Genomic DNA, 17223 nt, shown 5'->3' on the forward strand with positions numbered 1-17223 from the left:
TAGCAGACACTGGCCTCCTACCGATGGACCACACAACTCCCTTACTAATGAGTGGCTAATTATAATGCTGTTATTGCAGTAATAGCAAAACCCGTACGCAGTGGAGGAGATTGAGTGGGGGGGAATAAACAGCGTGGCTATCGGCGACGGAACAGTCCGGCTAAACGCTTCCGATTCATGCGTACACCGAAGGTACTCGGTCAGCATCGTACAACTCTTTCACTACCCCATAATAAAGTGAAGCTCCCAACCACCGTCCCAACCCCGCCCAACAACATCAACCTTTTACGCGATGGAGTAAAGTGCAACCCTTTAGGCCCCATTCGGCGGGGGGAAGGGAGGCGGAAGAGATGCACATGAAGTGGCGTTTGGTCAAATTCGATTCCCTATTCGAATTTGACCTAACCATAGTGTGTGCGTTCCGCTGCTGCCCACCTTACCTACCCATGCCTGGGTGGATCTACCATCCAAGCCGACCGGCCCGATGTTGTATGTCGCTTGACATTGTAAATGTGTGACGTGACCTTGGCGGTAGCGTAAAATTAGTTGAGCAAATGATATACAATTAATTTGTTCTAATGTGGACCCGTTCGATTGACGGGGAGGTGCGGGGAGCTGGGACCATGCGAGGGAGCCCGCATTGTCGTGTATGTGTCGCGACCTGGTGGCATCCCTTTGACTGCTAATAGCTTCTTTTCTTGTTCGTTTTTTTTCGACTATCACAAGGGTTAAGTGCCGTCTAACCAAACAATGCCGTGCAAATGTACAGTTGCACCAAGGCTTCAAAGCTTTAACTTGGTGTATTAGACATGATTGTACGTTTTCCGTATCGTCCTATAGCTAAAACTTCTAACACATGGTTTAATTAGTGAAATTAACGAACCGTCTTTGTGTTCTTCTCTTACAGTCTCGTGTACCGTTGAGTCGAGCAGTTTCGATGGAACAGCGCTGGCAGGATTTGGCCAATCTGCTTAGTTTTCCACCCGGCATGGGAGTAGGCATGGGTGTTGCCGATATGCCACCGTCCCATCCGTCGCATGCGCACTACCCATCGCACTATCCATCGTATCAGGTAAGGGCGTCCATCCTGCGGATAACACAGCGACACTAATGACACTCGCGAACGTCCAACTGAACGACCCCGTACCTTTCTCTAATTTTAGCCGAGCGGTGCGATCGCGGGTCCGCAGCATGGTCAATATCACCATCCGTCGCACGCAGCCGTCCTGCAGAATGCATCGCTGGCCGATATTTCACCGGCCCAGCCACATTACGGTGCAAACCTTGGTTCGGCCGTCGCCACCAGCATGCACCTTACCAACTCGACGTCCGAAACGGATGCCGGCACGTCCGGGTACAAGATGGATCCCGAGATGATGTACTACTCGGTAAGTGGGTGCGCGGGGAAGGTCCCGAATGCCTGGAATGTTTGCGCCCCACCGGGGGTTGGCAGTAGTTATGGTCGCATTAGCTCACAACCACTCACAACCATCCCGCAATCATCGTCAATAATAACCACCCATCCACCACATCATCATTATTAGCTGTCTCGATCGATAAGTAATCGTGAGTCCTTTTCTATCATCCTGCCCATACCAGAACACATCGTCGGAAATGAATCACACCGATGGCTTTTTGAATTCCATTCTGAACGACGACGATTTGCAGCTGATGGATATCGCCGTCAACGAAGGTAAGTGCTGTGAAGGTTGCGATTGCCCACGGGACAGATCGGTCGATTGGGTGATTATATATGCAGTGCGTCCAATAATGTATAGCATGGTCGCCATAATGAAGGTCGCGCCTGCCCGGCTACCACGGTGTTCGGACCGTTTGGAAATGAATTTCGCCCGCCGGACGACGTGTTTGTACGCTGTGACATGAGAATTGATAAAAAAAAGAAGGCTTTATCTTACGGCCACAAGCTCCGTTTGTGTTAGAAGTGAACTGCCGCGATCAATATATTGCTTGCAAGATAAATGTGTCGCGTTGGCTTGGTCTCCGCACTTGGTCAATGAAAATGGGGTCTTATCTTATCCGCCGTTCCATTACGTTGCGAAAACCGGTGGTTTAAAAATGTGTAGTTACCTCAAAGGGGTACTGTATGTTGTGAGACGTTACTTGCGCTTTAAATGGAATTGTGTGTTCTAAATAATGACACTTCAAAATTGTTTTCTCTGTGCCACTTCATGCTGTTGAACCGTAAGTTGCGATGCAGCATAACGCATATTGTAATGGTCCGTTTGCAACGTTTGCCATACAAGCATACAGCATGTACTATGTGAGAAGAAGAATTATTTAGAATTCAGAAGAACTCAGAGTGTGGAGAGTGCACTGATATAGAGAAGAGGCTTTTTCAATTGATAGAATACATAGATGGATAGTATCAGAGAGGATTCCGGGTGGGTAAATCTAATCAGATCTGATCAGGTAATGTTGATCAGATCATCATTATGCATCACATTTTGGAGAAAATAGTGGAGCATCTCCCAAAAGTAACTCCCACCATTTGCAGCTTCTCTGACCGTTTGGAATCCCGGTCAAGGTTACCAGATTTGTAAGAATGAATATGATCTGCGTCCGATGCTAAGTCATCGCTCAGGTCTTGTATGGGTTCTTTGCTACTATTAGGTGTCTGTGCCAAGGAGATAGACTATCCTGTCTACTGTACATCCTAGCGGTAGAATGTGCCTTTCTGGACCCGGAAGTAGACACTAAAAGGGACTCTTTTTTATCAATCCAGAACCTGGCAGAGGCTGATGGCATAGACTTGATTGGATGACAGCTCTCCTAAATAGCAAATACCTACCAGAGGTTCATTAGGTGTTGTAGGGAAACCCCCAAACATGATATTGACTTAATCAGCGACATTTAATACAACGAAGAAACTATTACTTTTCGGTGATCACTATGAATTAAACTTGCTAAGCTCTGTTTGGTTATTATTGCAGTCTTCTGATGTCATTAGAAGACAAATAAGATAATAAGATATTAAATGCTGCATAGTTTATAAACCACATTATGAATTGCAATTCAATTCTTCAATTGAATTCAATTGAATTCAATTCTTTTTTCAAAATTAACTGCAGAAAGAACAAACAAACTGTTGTTCTATGTATGTTTAGGATACGACGAAAGGCGTCCCCTGGGTCACTATACAGGATTTGAATGGAACTTATATTACCTAACATTGGTACTATGCTAAAGTAAATTAAACTTTTATTCCAACAAATGATGCACATTTTGAATGTTTTTCCAGCGTGTCCGTTGCGGCACATCAGTTTAGACAGTTTTTCCCTAATTAAGTAAAAGATTAAAAGAAACCCAAAACAAACAAAACGGAGAGCAAAAATGATAATTTTTACCGACAAAGTCAAAATTTTTCCAATTACTAGCAACCATCGAAATTCCCCTCTGAGCATTCTACTGGAACGATCGACCGGAGGGTGGTTATAAAACTTCTTCCGTAGAAAGCTGTCTCTTAGGAACTTTGCGTGTATTGTGAGCGAATGGAAAATAGAACAAACTCCACACTCCGTGCGCGAGATGGTGCAGCATAATTAAACGTACCATCATACGTATATCGGACCAGTGAGGTACCCGTGTACGGTTTGTCAGATGAAAAATGAAACACACAAACGAAAGGTCCAAGTCATGGTTCGGGTCTCTCACCCTCGAAATTCCCCCCGCCGGCCAGCGCTCTTTGTTGCAACAGCGTTATGTGTGAAACCTGAAAGAACTAATTTTTCTATTCGGGGCTTCAATATTCCCATCACCACCACGCACACGTCCCATCATCACCAGCGTGTAGTCGTCGTCCCGTCGGATTTTCATACACCCCGAATAGGACAAACCGGAAAAGTGCCATCTCATTCGGTGCCGGTTCGGTGTTCTAGTGCTTTTTGAAACGAAATAGAACCATCCGGCGGTGAGCACAGGATATTATTGGAGACCGTTGCGCCACCATCCCGCTGCCACACGTGTCTCCCATCGTGTTGCCGCCGGTTGGTGGTGATGGTGGTACCAGCGCGATGAAAAGCGGTAGACAATGTTTTAATAGGCTTAAGAAGTAATCTAGAGCAGGAGCAAAAAAAATCGGAAACCCTCACCGGCCGGGGTCCTTCTTTCAAGCACGATACATGTATCTCTATTTCTTGGGCACCCTTAGCGTTCCTTTATTTTGTGAAAAATGAAATGTAAAAATCGTTTATTCGAAACTCTTGCATAGAAGAAAAAAGGAAAATGGCCCCCTATGACGCGCCTTTACCAACGAACCGAAGTAATGGAAATGTCGGGTGCTGACGTATTTGATCATTAATTTCGATCCGTTATCCTGCCTCGCTTTCAATGCGAATGTGCGGTACGTGACGAGAAAGATGTAAAAACTTTTCTAATCACACCATACGTACGTTTACTACCACTATCGGTGACTTTGACCCAACATAACGCGTCATTTCTCGTCATGTAACGCGTCTCCCGTTTGCGTTACGGGGAACGTTGCAGCAGGCAAAACACACCCAAACCTCCCCCTCGGTTTGTCATCCACCCGCACGGAAACATGTCCAATCTCGCTGGCTGTGCGTGTGTTTGTGTATGGTGTTGGTCAAAAGATAAGATAATGATAAGACACACGGCTTTACACTCTGGGGCCAACAACGCCTTGAATGATATCGTTAGAATAGGCACGATCGGCACGAAAATGGTGCTTTTTTGCGTATGTAGCAATGGTTTGATGAAAGTAAAATGGGACAAAACAGTACGCGAATGTCCGTTGGCCCGTGCGTGTGTGTGTGCATAAGTGGGCGGTGTGTGAAGGGCACACGTGTGTATACGTGTGTAGCGAGCCCGTGCGCGCGCTTTCCGGTCCGTTACGCACTGCGTTCATCCGTCCACTACTGTTAGCGCCCTCTAGGTGTGAATGTTACAAGCTAGCATAGATGTGCCGATCCACCGTAGCGGTGTGAGATCGTATTTTAAAATCTAAATAAACAAAAGAAATAATGCACCAGCAGTGCATTAATCGTTTAATCATTCGTGCATTAATCGTTTCGTGAAAAGTTTCAGTATACAGCCACAAACATCGTGCGCACTGTGTAACGCTAAACCAGGTGTGATCAAATCTAAACGTAAAAACTAGCTGAAAATAAGTCTGCTGGCCGTAAGGGGCTAGGCAATGGTGTGTACGCATCATCGGGAATGACTAAGCGTTTGTGTGTTGCCGGTTTGTTTCGCGATAGTCGGCATTACCGCGACCCACACACACTCACACTCGGCTCACACGTCTCTAGTGCACAACTCGGGGCCATGGTGTGATATCGCGTTACGTACGGCGACAACACGATAGATACGAATTGGCCAGTGTTCATTCTTGTGCGCCTTGTTTGCAGGAAGTCCCCTTTTCGCCCCTTTTCGCTTTAGTGCCCCAAAGGTGTGTGTGAATCACGGCGTGAAGGAGAAAACGGAACAGAGCGCAGGCAACAACACACAACGCGGAGATAGATAATCTTTGCCATTCCTTTCCCGGTCGTTGGGTGCGTGTGTGTTGATGGACGGACGTGGAGTTTCTTATCACCACGGTGTACGAAAAGGAGTGTGGATAGCGCGAATCGGTATTAGCCAAAAATATCCACCCGTGTGTTGAAACCCGACTCTAGCCCTAGCCCCCAGGCTGCAAGTCATCATTATTTACTACTCAGCATTATTAGCTCGTTCGGTGTTGCAGTGCGTTAAACGTTAAACCTAGCCGCCGACGGTAGCAACTATTCGGTAGGGGTAACCGCCCCAAATGTCCGTTTTTTTTGGGCAATGGAGTGATGTTTTTGTTTGTAAACTTCGATCTGACCAAGTACACCAACTCTCCCCAACGTTTCATGCGTTGCTGTTTCTACCGGTGAGCCGTAGTGAGCCGTAGTGAAGTAGTTTGTGACCAAAGGCAATCGTGCCGCGGCTAAGCCATGCTGTCACCGTACGCATTTCTTGGTAAATAAGGGCCAAATCGATGTTTGAGCTTAAGTGAATCGACGCATATCCTCTCGGGCTTACGTGACTGTGATGCCGGTACTTAATGCTGTGTCTGTTTTCTCTTCCCTTTCTGTAGGTATGTACACCATGCGAATGCTAGAGCACAATGGAACCGCCGGCAACAATGCGTCGGGAATGCTGGGTGTATCCGCCGGCGGTGCTTCGAATCTGGTGAATCATGGTGCCCATCCGCACCATCATCTGTCGCTTATGTCGTCCGCTAGCGCTACCGGTACCGTGGGTGCCGGTAATCTACACAATGCCATGAATGTCAGTGCACTAGTCAACGGATCGTCCTCGTCGTCCGCGTCATCCGGCGCATCGTCAGGTATCGCCGGCAGTGGTGGTGCAACCGGCGGCGGGGCCGGTGCATTGACCGGTTCCGGCACACCGGGCGATCGGCTGGACGCGTCCAGTGACAGTGCGGTCAGTTCGATGGGTTCGGAACGGGTCCCGTCGCTATCGGACGGTGAATGGGGCGACGGTGGCAGTGACAGCGCGCAGGAGTACCACAATGGCAAGTACGGTGGACCGTACGATTACAGCTACAACCAAACGAACGGCGGTGGCCCACCGAGCCGGATGGGTGAACACGGCACACGGCAGGCACCGCCCGTAGCGCAGAAGAAGCATCACATGTTTGCGAAGCGTTACTTCCAGGAGCAAAACACAACCACGGTACCGTCGATCCATCCTTCACCGAATGGGCCGGGCGTTGCGGCGGGTCCGAATGCGGCGGCGGCAGGTTCAGCTACGGGGCTTGATGGTAGTGCGCCTGGTGCGGGCGGTGGAGGTGGTGGTGGAGCCGCTGGGGGCGTTTTGTTGCCTACGGCGATCAAATACGAGTACGACTACATGAACGTGGTGGGACCGACAGCGGCAACGATCGGTGGCCCACTGGACGGGGCAGCAAAGCAGGAAGATCATCAATCGCATCTGCAGTCGCATCATCACAATGGCAGCCACCACGAGTCATCGGCGGCCGCAGCGGCTGCAGTCGCCCTTACCGACATGAAGTATCCGTACGGGCTCGATTTCCCGCGCAGCCATCACGCATCGACGATGGGCCGGACGCTGCAGCCCCAGGATATGATTCATCACAACCACACGTACACGCTGCCGTTCGCAACGCCGAACGGTGGGACGGCCCACCAAGGCCCGAAACCGCAAACGCGCGACAAAACACGATCACTGCATAGTCGCAAGGCGGAGGAAGAGCATCTAACGCGCGACGAGAAGCGTGCTCGTGCGCTGCAGATACCGATCCCGGTGCACGACATCATCAATCTGCCGATGGACGAGTTTAACGAGCGGCTCTCCAAGTACGATCTGAGCGAAACGCAACTTTCCCTCATCCGGGACATTCGAAGGAGGGGTAAGAACAAGGTGGCGGCCCAGAACTGTCGCAAGCGCAAGCTCGACCAGATCGTCTCGCTGGCGGATGAGGTGAAGGACATGAAGATGCGCAAGGAGCGGTTGATGCGCGACCGGGAGATGGTACTTTCCGAGCACAAAAAGATCCGGGACAAATTTTCCATGCTGTATCGGCACGTTTTTCAGGCAAGGATCGAACCTATTTCCAGACGATGTAATGGCCCGATGTCATTTTTAATGTTATTTGTTTGTCTTTTTTAGAACCTCCGTGACGCTGACGGTAATCCTTACTCGCAGGAACATTACAGCCTTCAGCAAAGTGCCGACGGTGCCGTGGTGCTTGTGCCGCGCAATTCCGAACGCCCGAATGGTGGCCCAAATCATCTTAACTCGGCCACGAACGGTACCGCAAACGGTGGTTTACATCCATCGCTACACCACTCGCTAACGTCGTCGGGCGGTCACGGGGCACACCATCACGGCCATCACCATCATCACCATCCAAATTTGCATCAACATCTGCAACATCACGGGCTGCTCGGAGGTTCGTCTTCGATGGTCGGTGGTGGCGGTACGATGAGCGGCAGTATGTCCGCCAGCAGCACCAACGGCAATAACAGCAGTAGTAGTGGTGGTAGTGGAACTGGTAGCGTATCGGCAGGAAGTAGTATGAATGGTACGGCGGCATCAACTGCTGCCGCTGTTGTGCATCAGCGCACGAAGGAGTAGTGTCTTCTCCTTCCGCCCGGGGCGTTGGAGAGATGTGCTACTTCAATTGGTTTGATTGCTTGCTTTTGCCCGCCCGGAAGTGATGCACAGTGCGGGAATTAAGGAGCAGGGATGGGTTTGCTTTTCTCTCTCCCTCTCTTTTACGCGGAATCCTGTGAGGATGATCCTATGCCAAGGAAGGTCGACAAGGTGGAGTTTTGGTAGACAATTTCGAACCTACAGTAGTAACCACGCGTGTATCATGTCGTACACTGGGCCGGGGTCGTACACTGGGTTTTAACGCTAAAAAACAACTAATCCCGGCCCAGATCTTCACCTTATCAGTCTGTGCTGTGCAGGATAGAGAGATGGTTCTGATTCTGTTTTAAAGAAGACACGGCATTTACATCGTTGATCGATGGAAGATGGAAAGAGACAGCGGTTACACCCAAAAACGATACATTTAAATGTAGTGCACGCACTATTTTTTTTCGCATGTGTCTCTTTCAAAGGATGCAAAGAAAATGACTTCTAGTGGATGTGGGGATATGTATAATTTTCACATCACTATTAGCCATATTAGCTAGCGCAAAAAAGGAGCATGGATACTTTCAATACCTTGGAAGTGCTTCTGCGTCCCCGGTTTACATCAGGTTAAATAAATCTGATGGGCCACACAGAACAACAGCAACGGGGTTGGTGCTAACAATAGCGTACTGAAAAACAAAGCAATGGTTAAATGTTTTTGTTGTTACGCGTACGCGAACACTTGGACGCAGAAAGAAGAAACAAAACGGCTGCTACTACACGGTTCTCCCGTAAGCCTATTTATCATCACGTTATTAATGTTATTAACAATGTATCGCTATTTATCAGCTTGTCAAAACTTGTACATACATTCCCCGTCTATTCCGCCGATGCACCGAAACATTGATTTGGAGTTCCTTCTGTCTATTTTCTGTCTATCCCTCCCAAAACAAACAAGAAACTTTATCGAGTTGATCTCAAGGGTCAACACATTGGTACATTCGGCACAACAACAACAGAAAAAGGGAGATAGAGTTGTACATTGTAGGATTTTGGTTTACGAAACGGGGTTAGACTGAAACAAAATAATCTAAAGAAAAGTTTAAAAACCAGTAAGAATGGCCCTCAGTACAATCGCTGTGGTAACGGTGCTTTATACTATGCTTACGATCTCGTAACGAATCGTAACGCAGCGCGAAATGATGAGTGCTTGATATTGGCAGGGCAGGAGTCTGTACCACCGCTATTTGCTTAGCAGCAAATTATAAGCATAACAAGCTCAAAACAATTCGTGTGCATACGTGCACAACTGGAAGCGTTGTTGTCGTGTTGGCAATGTGCAATGTGCAAAGTGCTGCTGCTACTGCTACGGGCACTAGCTCTATTTTAAGAATCCTTTTTCCTCCTAACCGTTAGTTAGCCTACTAGAACTAACGCTACTGCAACTACTACCTTTTTTTGATGCTGTTTTGCTGTATCGGTACCGAACACAGATGTGATGGATAGTTTTGTTTTCCCATGTTTTTTTTATTATTATTATTATTATAACTTGTAGGACTAGTTTAACGTATTTTGTAAATATACAACTATAGATTAACATACGGTGCAGTAAGTCAATACAAAAAAAAAAACACTTAGCTTTCCAATACAGTAGTAGCAGTAAGATAACTATTTGGGAGGAAAGCATACAGTATGCAAATTGCAAGGGGGAGAAAAACGAACGACAAGGGGTTATAAAATATCAAAAGAAAATTGTAAAATAAAAAAAAAACAACACAGACACAAAAGAAGAAAATAGCTGCAACAGAGCATACGAAAGTTGCTATTTACTAAATGCGGTGGGGTTTTTACTTTACGTAGAGCTTTAATAATTAAGCGAATGTTTGATAATGGATGGGCAATAGTAGGAGGAGCAGAATGTAATGTAGCGAGAAAGAGTACACACAGAAACAAAAAACCAGTAATAAGCAGCTTAGTAAGCCACGAGAGCATGTAAAAAACAACAGGATGATGCACCAATACTGTGTGTAGTTCGGTTTCACTTAAAAGGCAATAGCATGCGGTGCGTGTGTATGTATTTTTGCCAGCGAGCATAACTAAACACTGAACTGATTTTGTTTCGTTCGAAACAGTCCCGATGTTTACTGTTTTGCGATGTTGATGCACCTAGGGACATATGTATGCGGCATATATACATAGATACGGCCAGGGAGTCACAAAATCAACCAACAGGGCAGTGTTTGTGCCGATGCGTAACATCATCACCACCCCACGTGGATGATATGTGTGTAGAGTAAGCTTGGCTCATTACAACGAGTGAACCGCGTTGCAAATGCTTCCTCAGAACATATATACATATATACATAAAACATTAATATAGAAAGATGTCATCAGCAGCCACATCATCTTCGTCGTCACAAACAAACAAGGGTGGATGGATGTTACAAACTAGTTTGGTGTAAAATTTACCAAATGTGTATGTATGTGCTGCAAGGTGTGTGTACGTGTGATCCCCGATTTACGGGATCGCAATAGAATCGCGGCCACGACAGTAGCTTTGTTCTTTTTTTCTATTTTTGTATTGTTTCATCCTTAGGCTTTGGTTGGTCTTGTAAGCTTTGGATTGTGGTGAAAAACATTTTTAAAAACCCTATCTTTACGATAAGGTATGCTGAAGAAATCAGATTATCTTACTTTGTTGTGTACATAAGCAAAAACGGAAAAATAAAACACAAAACACAAAAAGAAAATAAAATCTTTGTACTATTGTTAACTATAAGCTCTAATGTACACCTGCTGAAATGTTGTATGGTGAACGATCCCACGTTACGGCATAGTAAGGTTCTTGAATTTAGCTAAATTTCGTGACGAAAGATGACTGATCGAGACGATCGTGACAGAAGATCTTCTACTACATTCGCTATCTCTTTCGCTTACTATCAAACACAGGATGTTGAAGGTTTAAGTAAGATAGACAAACCCAAAAGTATCCTGTGCCGTCCTTTGTACGGCATTTTCAAAGATGAAGGTAAAAGCAGAATGATCACATGCGAATCAGCTCAGCTGTATCATACACCAGAACGACCAACTTGCTCAACGACGGTAATAGTTACATTGGAAGAAATTAAGGATTCTCTACGCTTCTTACGATATACCTACATTCCGCATAGAGATTCCAAGGGACTTGACCGCTGCATGGGGAGTCTGTTATGTAAATGGCTTCGAAAATCTCAGCATCGAACACATATGTGCTCAACGGAGCAGCAATCAATAGTCAACGACGCAGATCCCAGTCATTCACGGACGACCACGGTCACTGGAATATTTCTCAACAGGATAAAATACGAATCTCACTTCCGCACCTAAGATTGTATAACATTTTATGGGGAATAGATATGAAACATAATTCACGCATCCTTGATGTCCTCCCTTCAGCTTAATTATATGGATTATCATGCACCGCTCTGCAAGCGAGCATGATTATGTATGGACAGATAGGGTAGCCCTACCCAGTACGAAGTAGTACCACGACCGTTGGCTTCAAAGTACTATTAATGTGGAGAAATATGTACTGCTGGGTAGCTATGTTAGGGAGGTATGAACTAGTTTTGTCTCAATCGATACAGTTCAAGGTTTCAAAATTATGTTGAATTTATTCCAAAGACAACTGTGAAATGATCGGAAGTGATTGAATCTTCTTTGACACTTTGAAAACTAATAAACGTCCATCCAATCCATTTCCTCGTTGCAACATAGGCCAACAAATCCTCCGGGGGAGGTTTAAAAACGAATCTCTATACTCTTCTCAATCACAATATTTTAGTAGATACAATACATTAATCGAAAACGCATGAAAATCGTCGCCAAACTAGTTTTGCGTTTGGTGGCTCGATTGAGAAGAGTTATTCGTATAAAGTTGCCATGAAGTCTTACGAACCATGAGTCGACTCGCATGAATCTCTGATGTCCCGGTAGCAGAACAAGCTCATTTACGGTTCAACGAAAACGGTTGATCGACAGAGAGCGCTGCTGGTACGTAGGCCACGGTCTTGGAAGATTCATAAATCTTTATCATATTGATGCAGAGTCATGTACTCAGGTTAAAGATTCATGAATCTGGATCAGGCTCAAACCCAACACTCAACTCAATACAGCTCCTCATCAGTGGAGTCAAATTCGGACAGTTCTTCGTAATCTAACTGCTCATCGCTCGCTGGTGTTCTAGCGGTGACGTCAAACTCATCCTCAGTCTTCTTCAGATCGCCGTGCGATTTCACCGTAATGTTCGTACCGGACAGCCCGTAGAAACTTTTGGGTAGAACGTTCTTCTTTTCCGCCACAAACTTCCAGCCAAGATGCTGCCGACAGTTCGCACACACCTGTTCAAGAATGTAAAGCGTGTGTTAATGCTTCCGGTGGTATCCTTACGTCGAGTATCATTCGGCCGACCGGAGAGTTGACGAGTATGGAGGTTGACTTTACTTACAATAATTTGCCAAGAGTAGCCCGGGAACCAGCTGAAGTTCGTTGAGGGCCGCTCAACGGGAAGCGTCGAATTTTCCTTCGTCTTGTGGACGGTGAGCGTGTCATGTACGTAACCGGACGGGTTGCAGTAGCTTGTTTGCACACCCTGCTTCGACATAGCGAACATATCATCATAATTAGCGATTTCGCTTTCGCAACGCTTGCAAATAAAATACCACATCTGTGAACAAAACACACACAAAACATTACGATCGTGCTGATAAGCTCAGGAACGCGAACTTATTCTTACGTGGTCGAGCGCCTTATTGATGATCAACATACGACGCAGTACAGAATCGGTGCAGAAGATCATCTTCCGATATTCCTCCGTCAGCGGAATATTTCGTGCCAACCAGAACGATAGCTTCACCTTATCGGTTTGCACGCTGGTAATTTTGAGTGATGAAAGAAACCGCTCAACCTTTGCCATCACCTCCTTCGTGTCATACTGATCGTACACGAACTGGGGCCAAACCGTCGTTTGCGTCAGCAACCGCTTAAAGCTCGTCAATCGGTCCTTCCGGCTGCTGTATGCATATCGTACCATGGCATTTGAGCAACAGCTGATAAGCGGATCGGGTAGTACGATTTCGGGAAGAATTTTTACGTCCGCCCTGGTGGAATAGAGAACAAAACAAACCCATACATTAATGCCAAGGCACTATGGCAACCGTGCAGAGCGACTACACATAGAAACCCTACGTTTGTTCATACCTTCGCTCCTGCGATTGTCGTACGATGTAGAACCGTTGCTGGGCAACCGTTTTTAGGAGAGCCGACAATCCTTCAGCACCACGCTCATACACCTGACACGTTACACCGTACACGCGTCCACTGGTGCTGTACTGGTTTTGAAATACCAGACCAAACTTCAGCCCATCGGAGGAGTCGCCCGAACCGCCGCTGTAAAAGTTTGAATCGTTTAGCATAAGTGGAACAATTTCGCCCGGATACACAATCGAATGGTGGCTGTATATGGGGAGGCGGTATGTTTTGCCCGGTTCCAGATAATCCACCCCTTCAACTCGCTCCATTTTGCCAAGGTACTGTGTTGTGTGGGAAAGAAAATAATATTTATCATAAACTTGCGAAAGGTTTCCTTCGCGTCGATCCTTTCTTACCGCGTGTTCCGTAGGAAGTTCTGTGTTGTAAATTTCCGTCGCAGCAGATTCACGTTCGCGGATGTAGTCTTCGAAAAGTCGTGCTGCTTCATCTTCTGGCAATTCCTCACCGTTGGGGCCATGCTCGGTAGTTGCGCTGTTTGGTGCCAAATCGTGTTGTCCGCTTCGCTCGTCTACTTCATTGTTGTTATCTTCCATATCGCTGAAGTTGCTGCTGCTACTGCTTCGACTACTGTCGTCTGTATCAATCGTACGTTGCGTTATGCGCATTAGACGATTTCTTCTGTTGGCGATGTCCCTTTCATTACTGCCACTCGGAATCGGACCACTGCCACTGCTTTGCTGCGGATTGGGTGAATTACTATCCATTCTTCGTTCATCCGGACCCCAAACTGGGTATGGGCGCAGGCTTTGGTGTACAGAAAATACTTTCGTTGCAATGCAATATTGGCACAATGTAATGTTTGGTGCCAATCACAACACTAAACTGAAGGAATCTTTTCTCCCTTCCGAGCAAGTGTTATGTTGCACTCTTTTTGTACGGAACCAAATACACATTGCTCCCCAACCGAAGGCAGTGAATTTTTGACCAATAAAAAATACACAATACACCAACACACACTCGCGTCAGCTGTGACAGCGCACCAAGGGGTACTTTTTGACCATAGCAATTGACATTTACTCGAAAATGTTTCTCATTCTGAAATTAATACATGAAGCATTCCTTAAGCTTTTACAGCGATGCTTTCGTTAACGTTAATATCAAACGAAGCAGTTATTATTTATTCTATCACGAATCATTCACCAAAAGGCGATTAGAATTCTTCAAATCCATATGAGTGCGCCACAGCAACATCCAATATTTGTTTGACATTTGCCAACTGAGCCAACTGTGATTTGCTAAACCACTGCCTAAGGACAACAGATCAGAAAAAATCAACACCAAGCTACGGCTAGTCAAAACACAGAACGAAATAAACAAAAAGCCTGTTCTCTCCGGAGAAAACGACCGAATCCTGCGTCCCCGTGTCAATTGAAGCTAAATCCATTGCAAAATGGCACAGGGAAGTCGAAATGAGGAGCAAACGTTCAATGAATTTTACACCGAGGTAAGCTACTGTATGATGTGTGCAATGTTGTGATGGAAGCGTATTAAACTTCCAACTCCGGCGGGTGTTCCGCCGTCTGTTCTTCTCGTAGGTTAAAGAAATAGAGAAGCGCGATTCGGTGCTTACATCCAAACAGCAGATCGATCGGTTATTGCGCCCGGGTGCAACCTACTTCAACCTGAACCCGTTCGAGGTGCTACAGCTCGATTGTGACACACCGTTGGAGCAGATAAAGAAGAAATATCGCAGCCTCTCGATACTGGTACATCCGGACAAGAACCCGGACAATCTCGATCGCGCACAGCAGGCATTCGAAATCATCAGCAAAGCTTACAAGACGCTCGAGAACGAAACAACGCGCAAAAAGTGTCTCGAGGTGTACGAAGAGGCGAAGGACCGCACCGATATGATGGTGAGTGCAGCACGAAATGAACTCGTGTGCGGGTGGCAATATTTGCATGGATTACTACCTTACACCTTTGACCATTTGTTCTAGATTGCCGAAAAGAAGAAAAAACTGAAGAAGGAAGGCAAGTACGACGGAGTGCCGGAGGACGATCCAGCCAAGTACAAACACGCCATCTACGTAATGGTGATGAAACTGTTCGCCGACATCGAAAGACGCCGACAGCAGCTAGAGGTGCGCGATATGGAAGAGCGTAAGCGCAAACGGGAGGCAGAGATCGAAGAGGAGGAGCAGCGTGATTTGCAGAAGGAATGGCAAAAGAACTTTGAAGAATCCCGCCAGAGTCGGGTCAATAGCTGGCACACGTTCCAGGCCGGTTCATCGTCGTCGTCGTCCTCGTCGTCCACCGCTGCGGCCGCTTCAACGGTGAAGAGCAAAAAATCGAAAAAAGCCAAGTACACCTCGTTCAACCCACCAAAAATCAAACCGGAGACCCGATAGATATAGAAGCGGAGCTTACCGAAACCACAGCAAATCGTTCGCGGCTTACGATGCTGATCCAGAAACAAGGAATTTAATTTTAATACTGCCTTTTTCACAAAATCACCTCACTGCATGTCCTGTTTTGGCGCGAACCTTGTCGTGATGGATGACCATTGGACGACAATTCCTTTAAACGTTCTTCTGGGTGGTAGTTCGGTACGTCCTTCTACAGAACTGTGACCAAATCGTGGTATACCGTTTCCGTTTGAAGGTAGATAAAAGGGACGTTTTTGCAAGGACATTTTGTAACCCCATCCCACTACATAGGTTATGCAAACATTGTTAAACGAAAGAGGAGCGAACAAGGGTTTGTTTGTCGAAAGAAAAAAAACAATTCAGCTTTTGTGACAAAATAAAACGTACATGTATCTTGACCATCCACATTAGAGATGTGCGCACTGAGTAAGAGTGAGTGAGTGAGTTGAAACCTTCGAGAGAGTGAATGAGTATAAATCAGCACGAAGAGTTTTTATGACTCCTTTAACCACTACTTAATACTTTTTATTAATCTCAAAAGAGTGAGTAAAGGTTTAAAATCTTTAAACCCACTCTTTGACGCTGCTTCAAATCATTGAAAAGAGTGATTATTCTCATCTCTACTATGGTCGAATGTAACCACACGATTAATTGGAACCAGAGCAATAATCGATTTTGACAGTCGGCGATTAATCTTTCTGTTAAAAAGATTAACCCTATTAATCTTTTTGACAGAAAGATTCATCAAAGATTAATCTTTTTGTCAGAAATATTAAACAAAGAATATTTTTGAGAATATTATTAATAGGTGCAGGGCCACGGGAGTTGACAAAATGCTAACAAATTGGTCAAGTGACGCAATCAGCTTGTCAATCTCGCTCCATCTCGCTCAAACTTTCCGTCGGCTGGTACGAAATTCCATACAAAACCAGCTGTTTTCCGATTCACGATACCAGGAAAGCATCCACGGAAGAGGTAGCACCTTGTACAGCAATTTTGGTCGAAAACCGCCGAAAGGTATGCAATATTTAAACACTAACTTTCCCGTTGGTCGAGTAAAATTATGCAGCAATTTTGATTAAAAACCGTTTCCTACCAGTTTCCGAATGTGTAGTACCAGGAGAGCATCCACGAAAGAGGTAGCACCTAGTACAGCAATTTTGCTCGAAAACCACCGAAAAACTGCTTCAAAAACTACCAGTTTTCAAATGTTTAGTACCAGGAGAGCATACCACGGAAGAGGTAGCTCCTGGTACTGCGCCGAAAGGTATGCAATGTTAATACACTTACTTTGCAACCAATTTTCCGCCGTAAGGTATGCAATGTTTATACACTATCTTTGCAACCAATTTCCGCCGTAGGGTATGCAACACTAAATTTTCATACAAACCAGCTGTTTTCAAATTTCCGATAC

General features: G+C 45.9%; 3 protein-coding genes across 4 annotated transcripts in view; 2 read left to right on the top strand and 1 right to left on the bottom strand.

Moving 5' to 3' along the window:
* The window catches only part of LOC128304511 (segmentation protein cap'n'collar), a 39340-nt gene extending 29366 nt beyond the window's left edge, over positions 1–9974 (top strand). The window contains exons 6-10 of the mRNA XM_053041705.1: positions 908–1072; positions 1164–1388; positions 1600–1693; positions 6098–7581; positions 7657–9974. Of these exons, the coding sequence (XP_052897665.1) occupies positions 908–1072; positions 1164–1388; positions 1600–1693; positions 6098–7581; positions 7657–8124 (2436 nt within the window). The 3' untranslated portion in view covers positions 8125–9974. The remainder of the gene's footprint in view (positions 1–907; positions 1073–1163; positions 1389–1599; positions 1694–6097; positions 7582–7656) is intronic.
* Positions 9975–11493: 1519 nt separating this feature from the next.
* Positions 11494–14325, bottom strand: LOC128302318 (protein cereblon). The gene is made up of 5 exons (XM_053039114.1): positions 13776–14325; positions 13369–13700; positions 12905–13268; positions 12617–12835; positions 11494–12509 (listed from the first exon to the last, which is right to left on the bottom strand). The coding sequence occupies exons 1-5, from the start codon at positions 14142–14144 to the stop codon at positions 12276–12278; spliced, it is 1518 nt and encodes a 505-aa protein (XP_052895074.1). The 5' UTR covers positions 14145–14325; the 3' UTR covers positions 11494–12275.
* Positions 14326–14704: 379 nt separating this feature from the next.
* Positions 14705–16222, top strand: LOC128303384 (dnaJ homolog subfamily C member 8). Of its 2 annotated transcripts, XM_053040320.1 has the most exons (4): positions 14705–14884; positions 14976–15296; positions 15381–15679; positions 15725–16222. In XM_053040320.1, the coding sequence occupies exons 1-4, from the start codon at positions 14831–14833 to the stop codon at positions 15789–15791; spliced, it is 741 nt and encodes a 246-aa protein (XP_052896280.1). In that variant the 5' UTR covers positions 14705–14830; the 3' UTR covers positions 15792–16222. The 2 variants fall into 2 exon arrangements, with proteins under 2 accessions (XP_052896280.1, XP_052896279.1); XM_053040319.1 differs by having other exon boundaries at positions 15381–16222.
* Positions 16223–17223: the final 1001 nt, after the last annotated feature.

This window comes from Anopheles moucheti, chromosome 3 (assembly GCF_943734755.1).
Source record: "Anopheles moucheti chromosome 3, idAnoMoucSN_F20_07, whole genome shotgun sequence".
Lineage (NCBI taxonomy): Eukaryota > Metazoa > Arthropoda > Insecta > Diptera > Culicidae > Anopheles > Anopheles moucheti.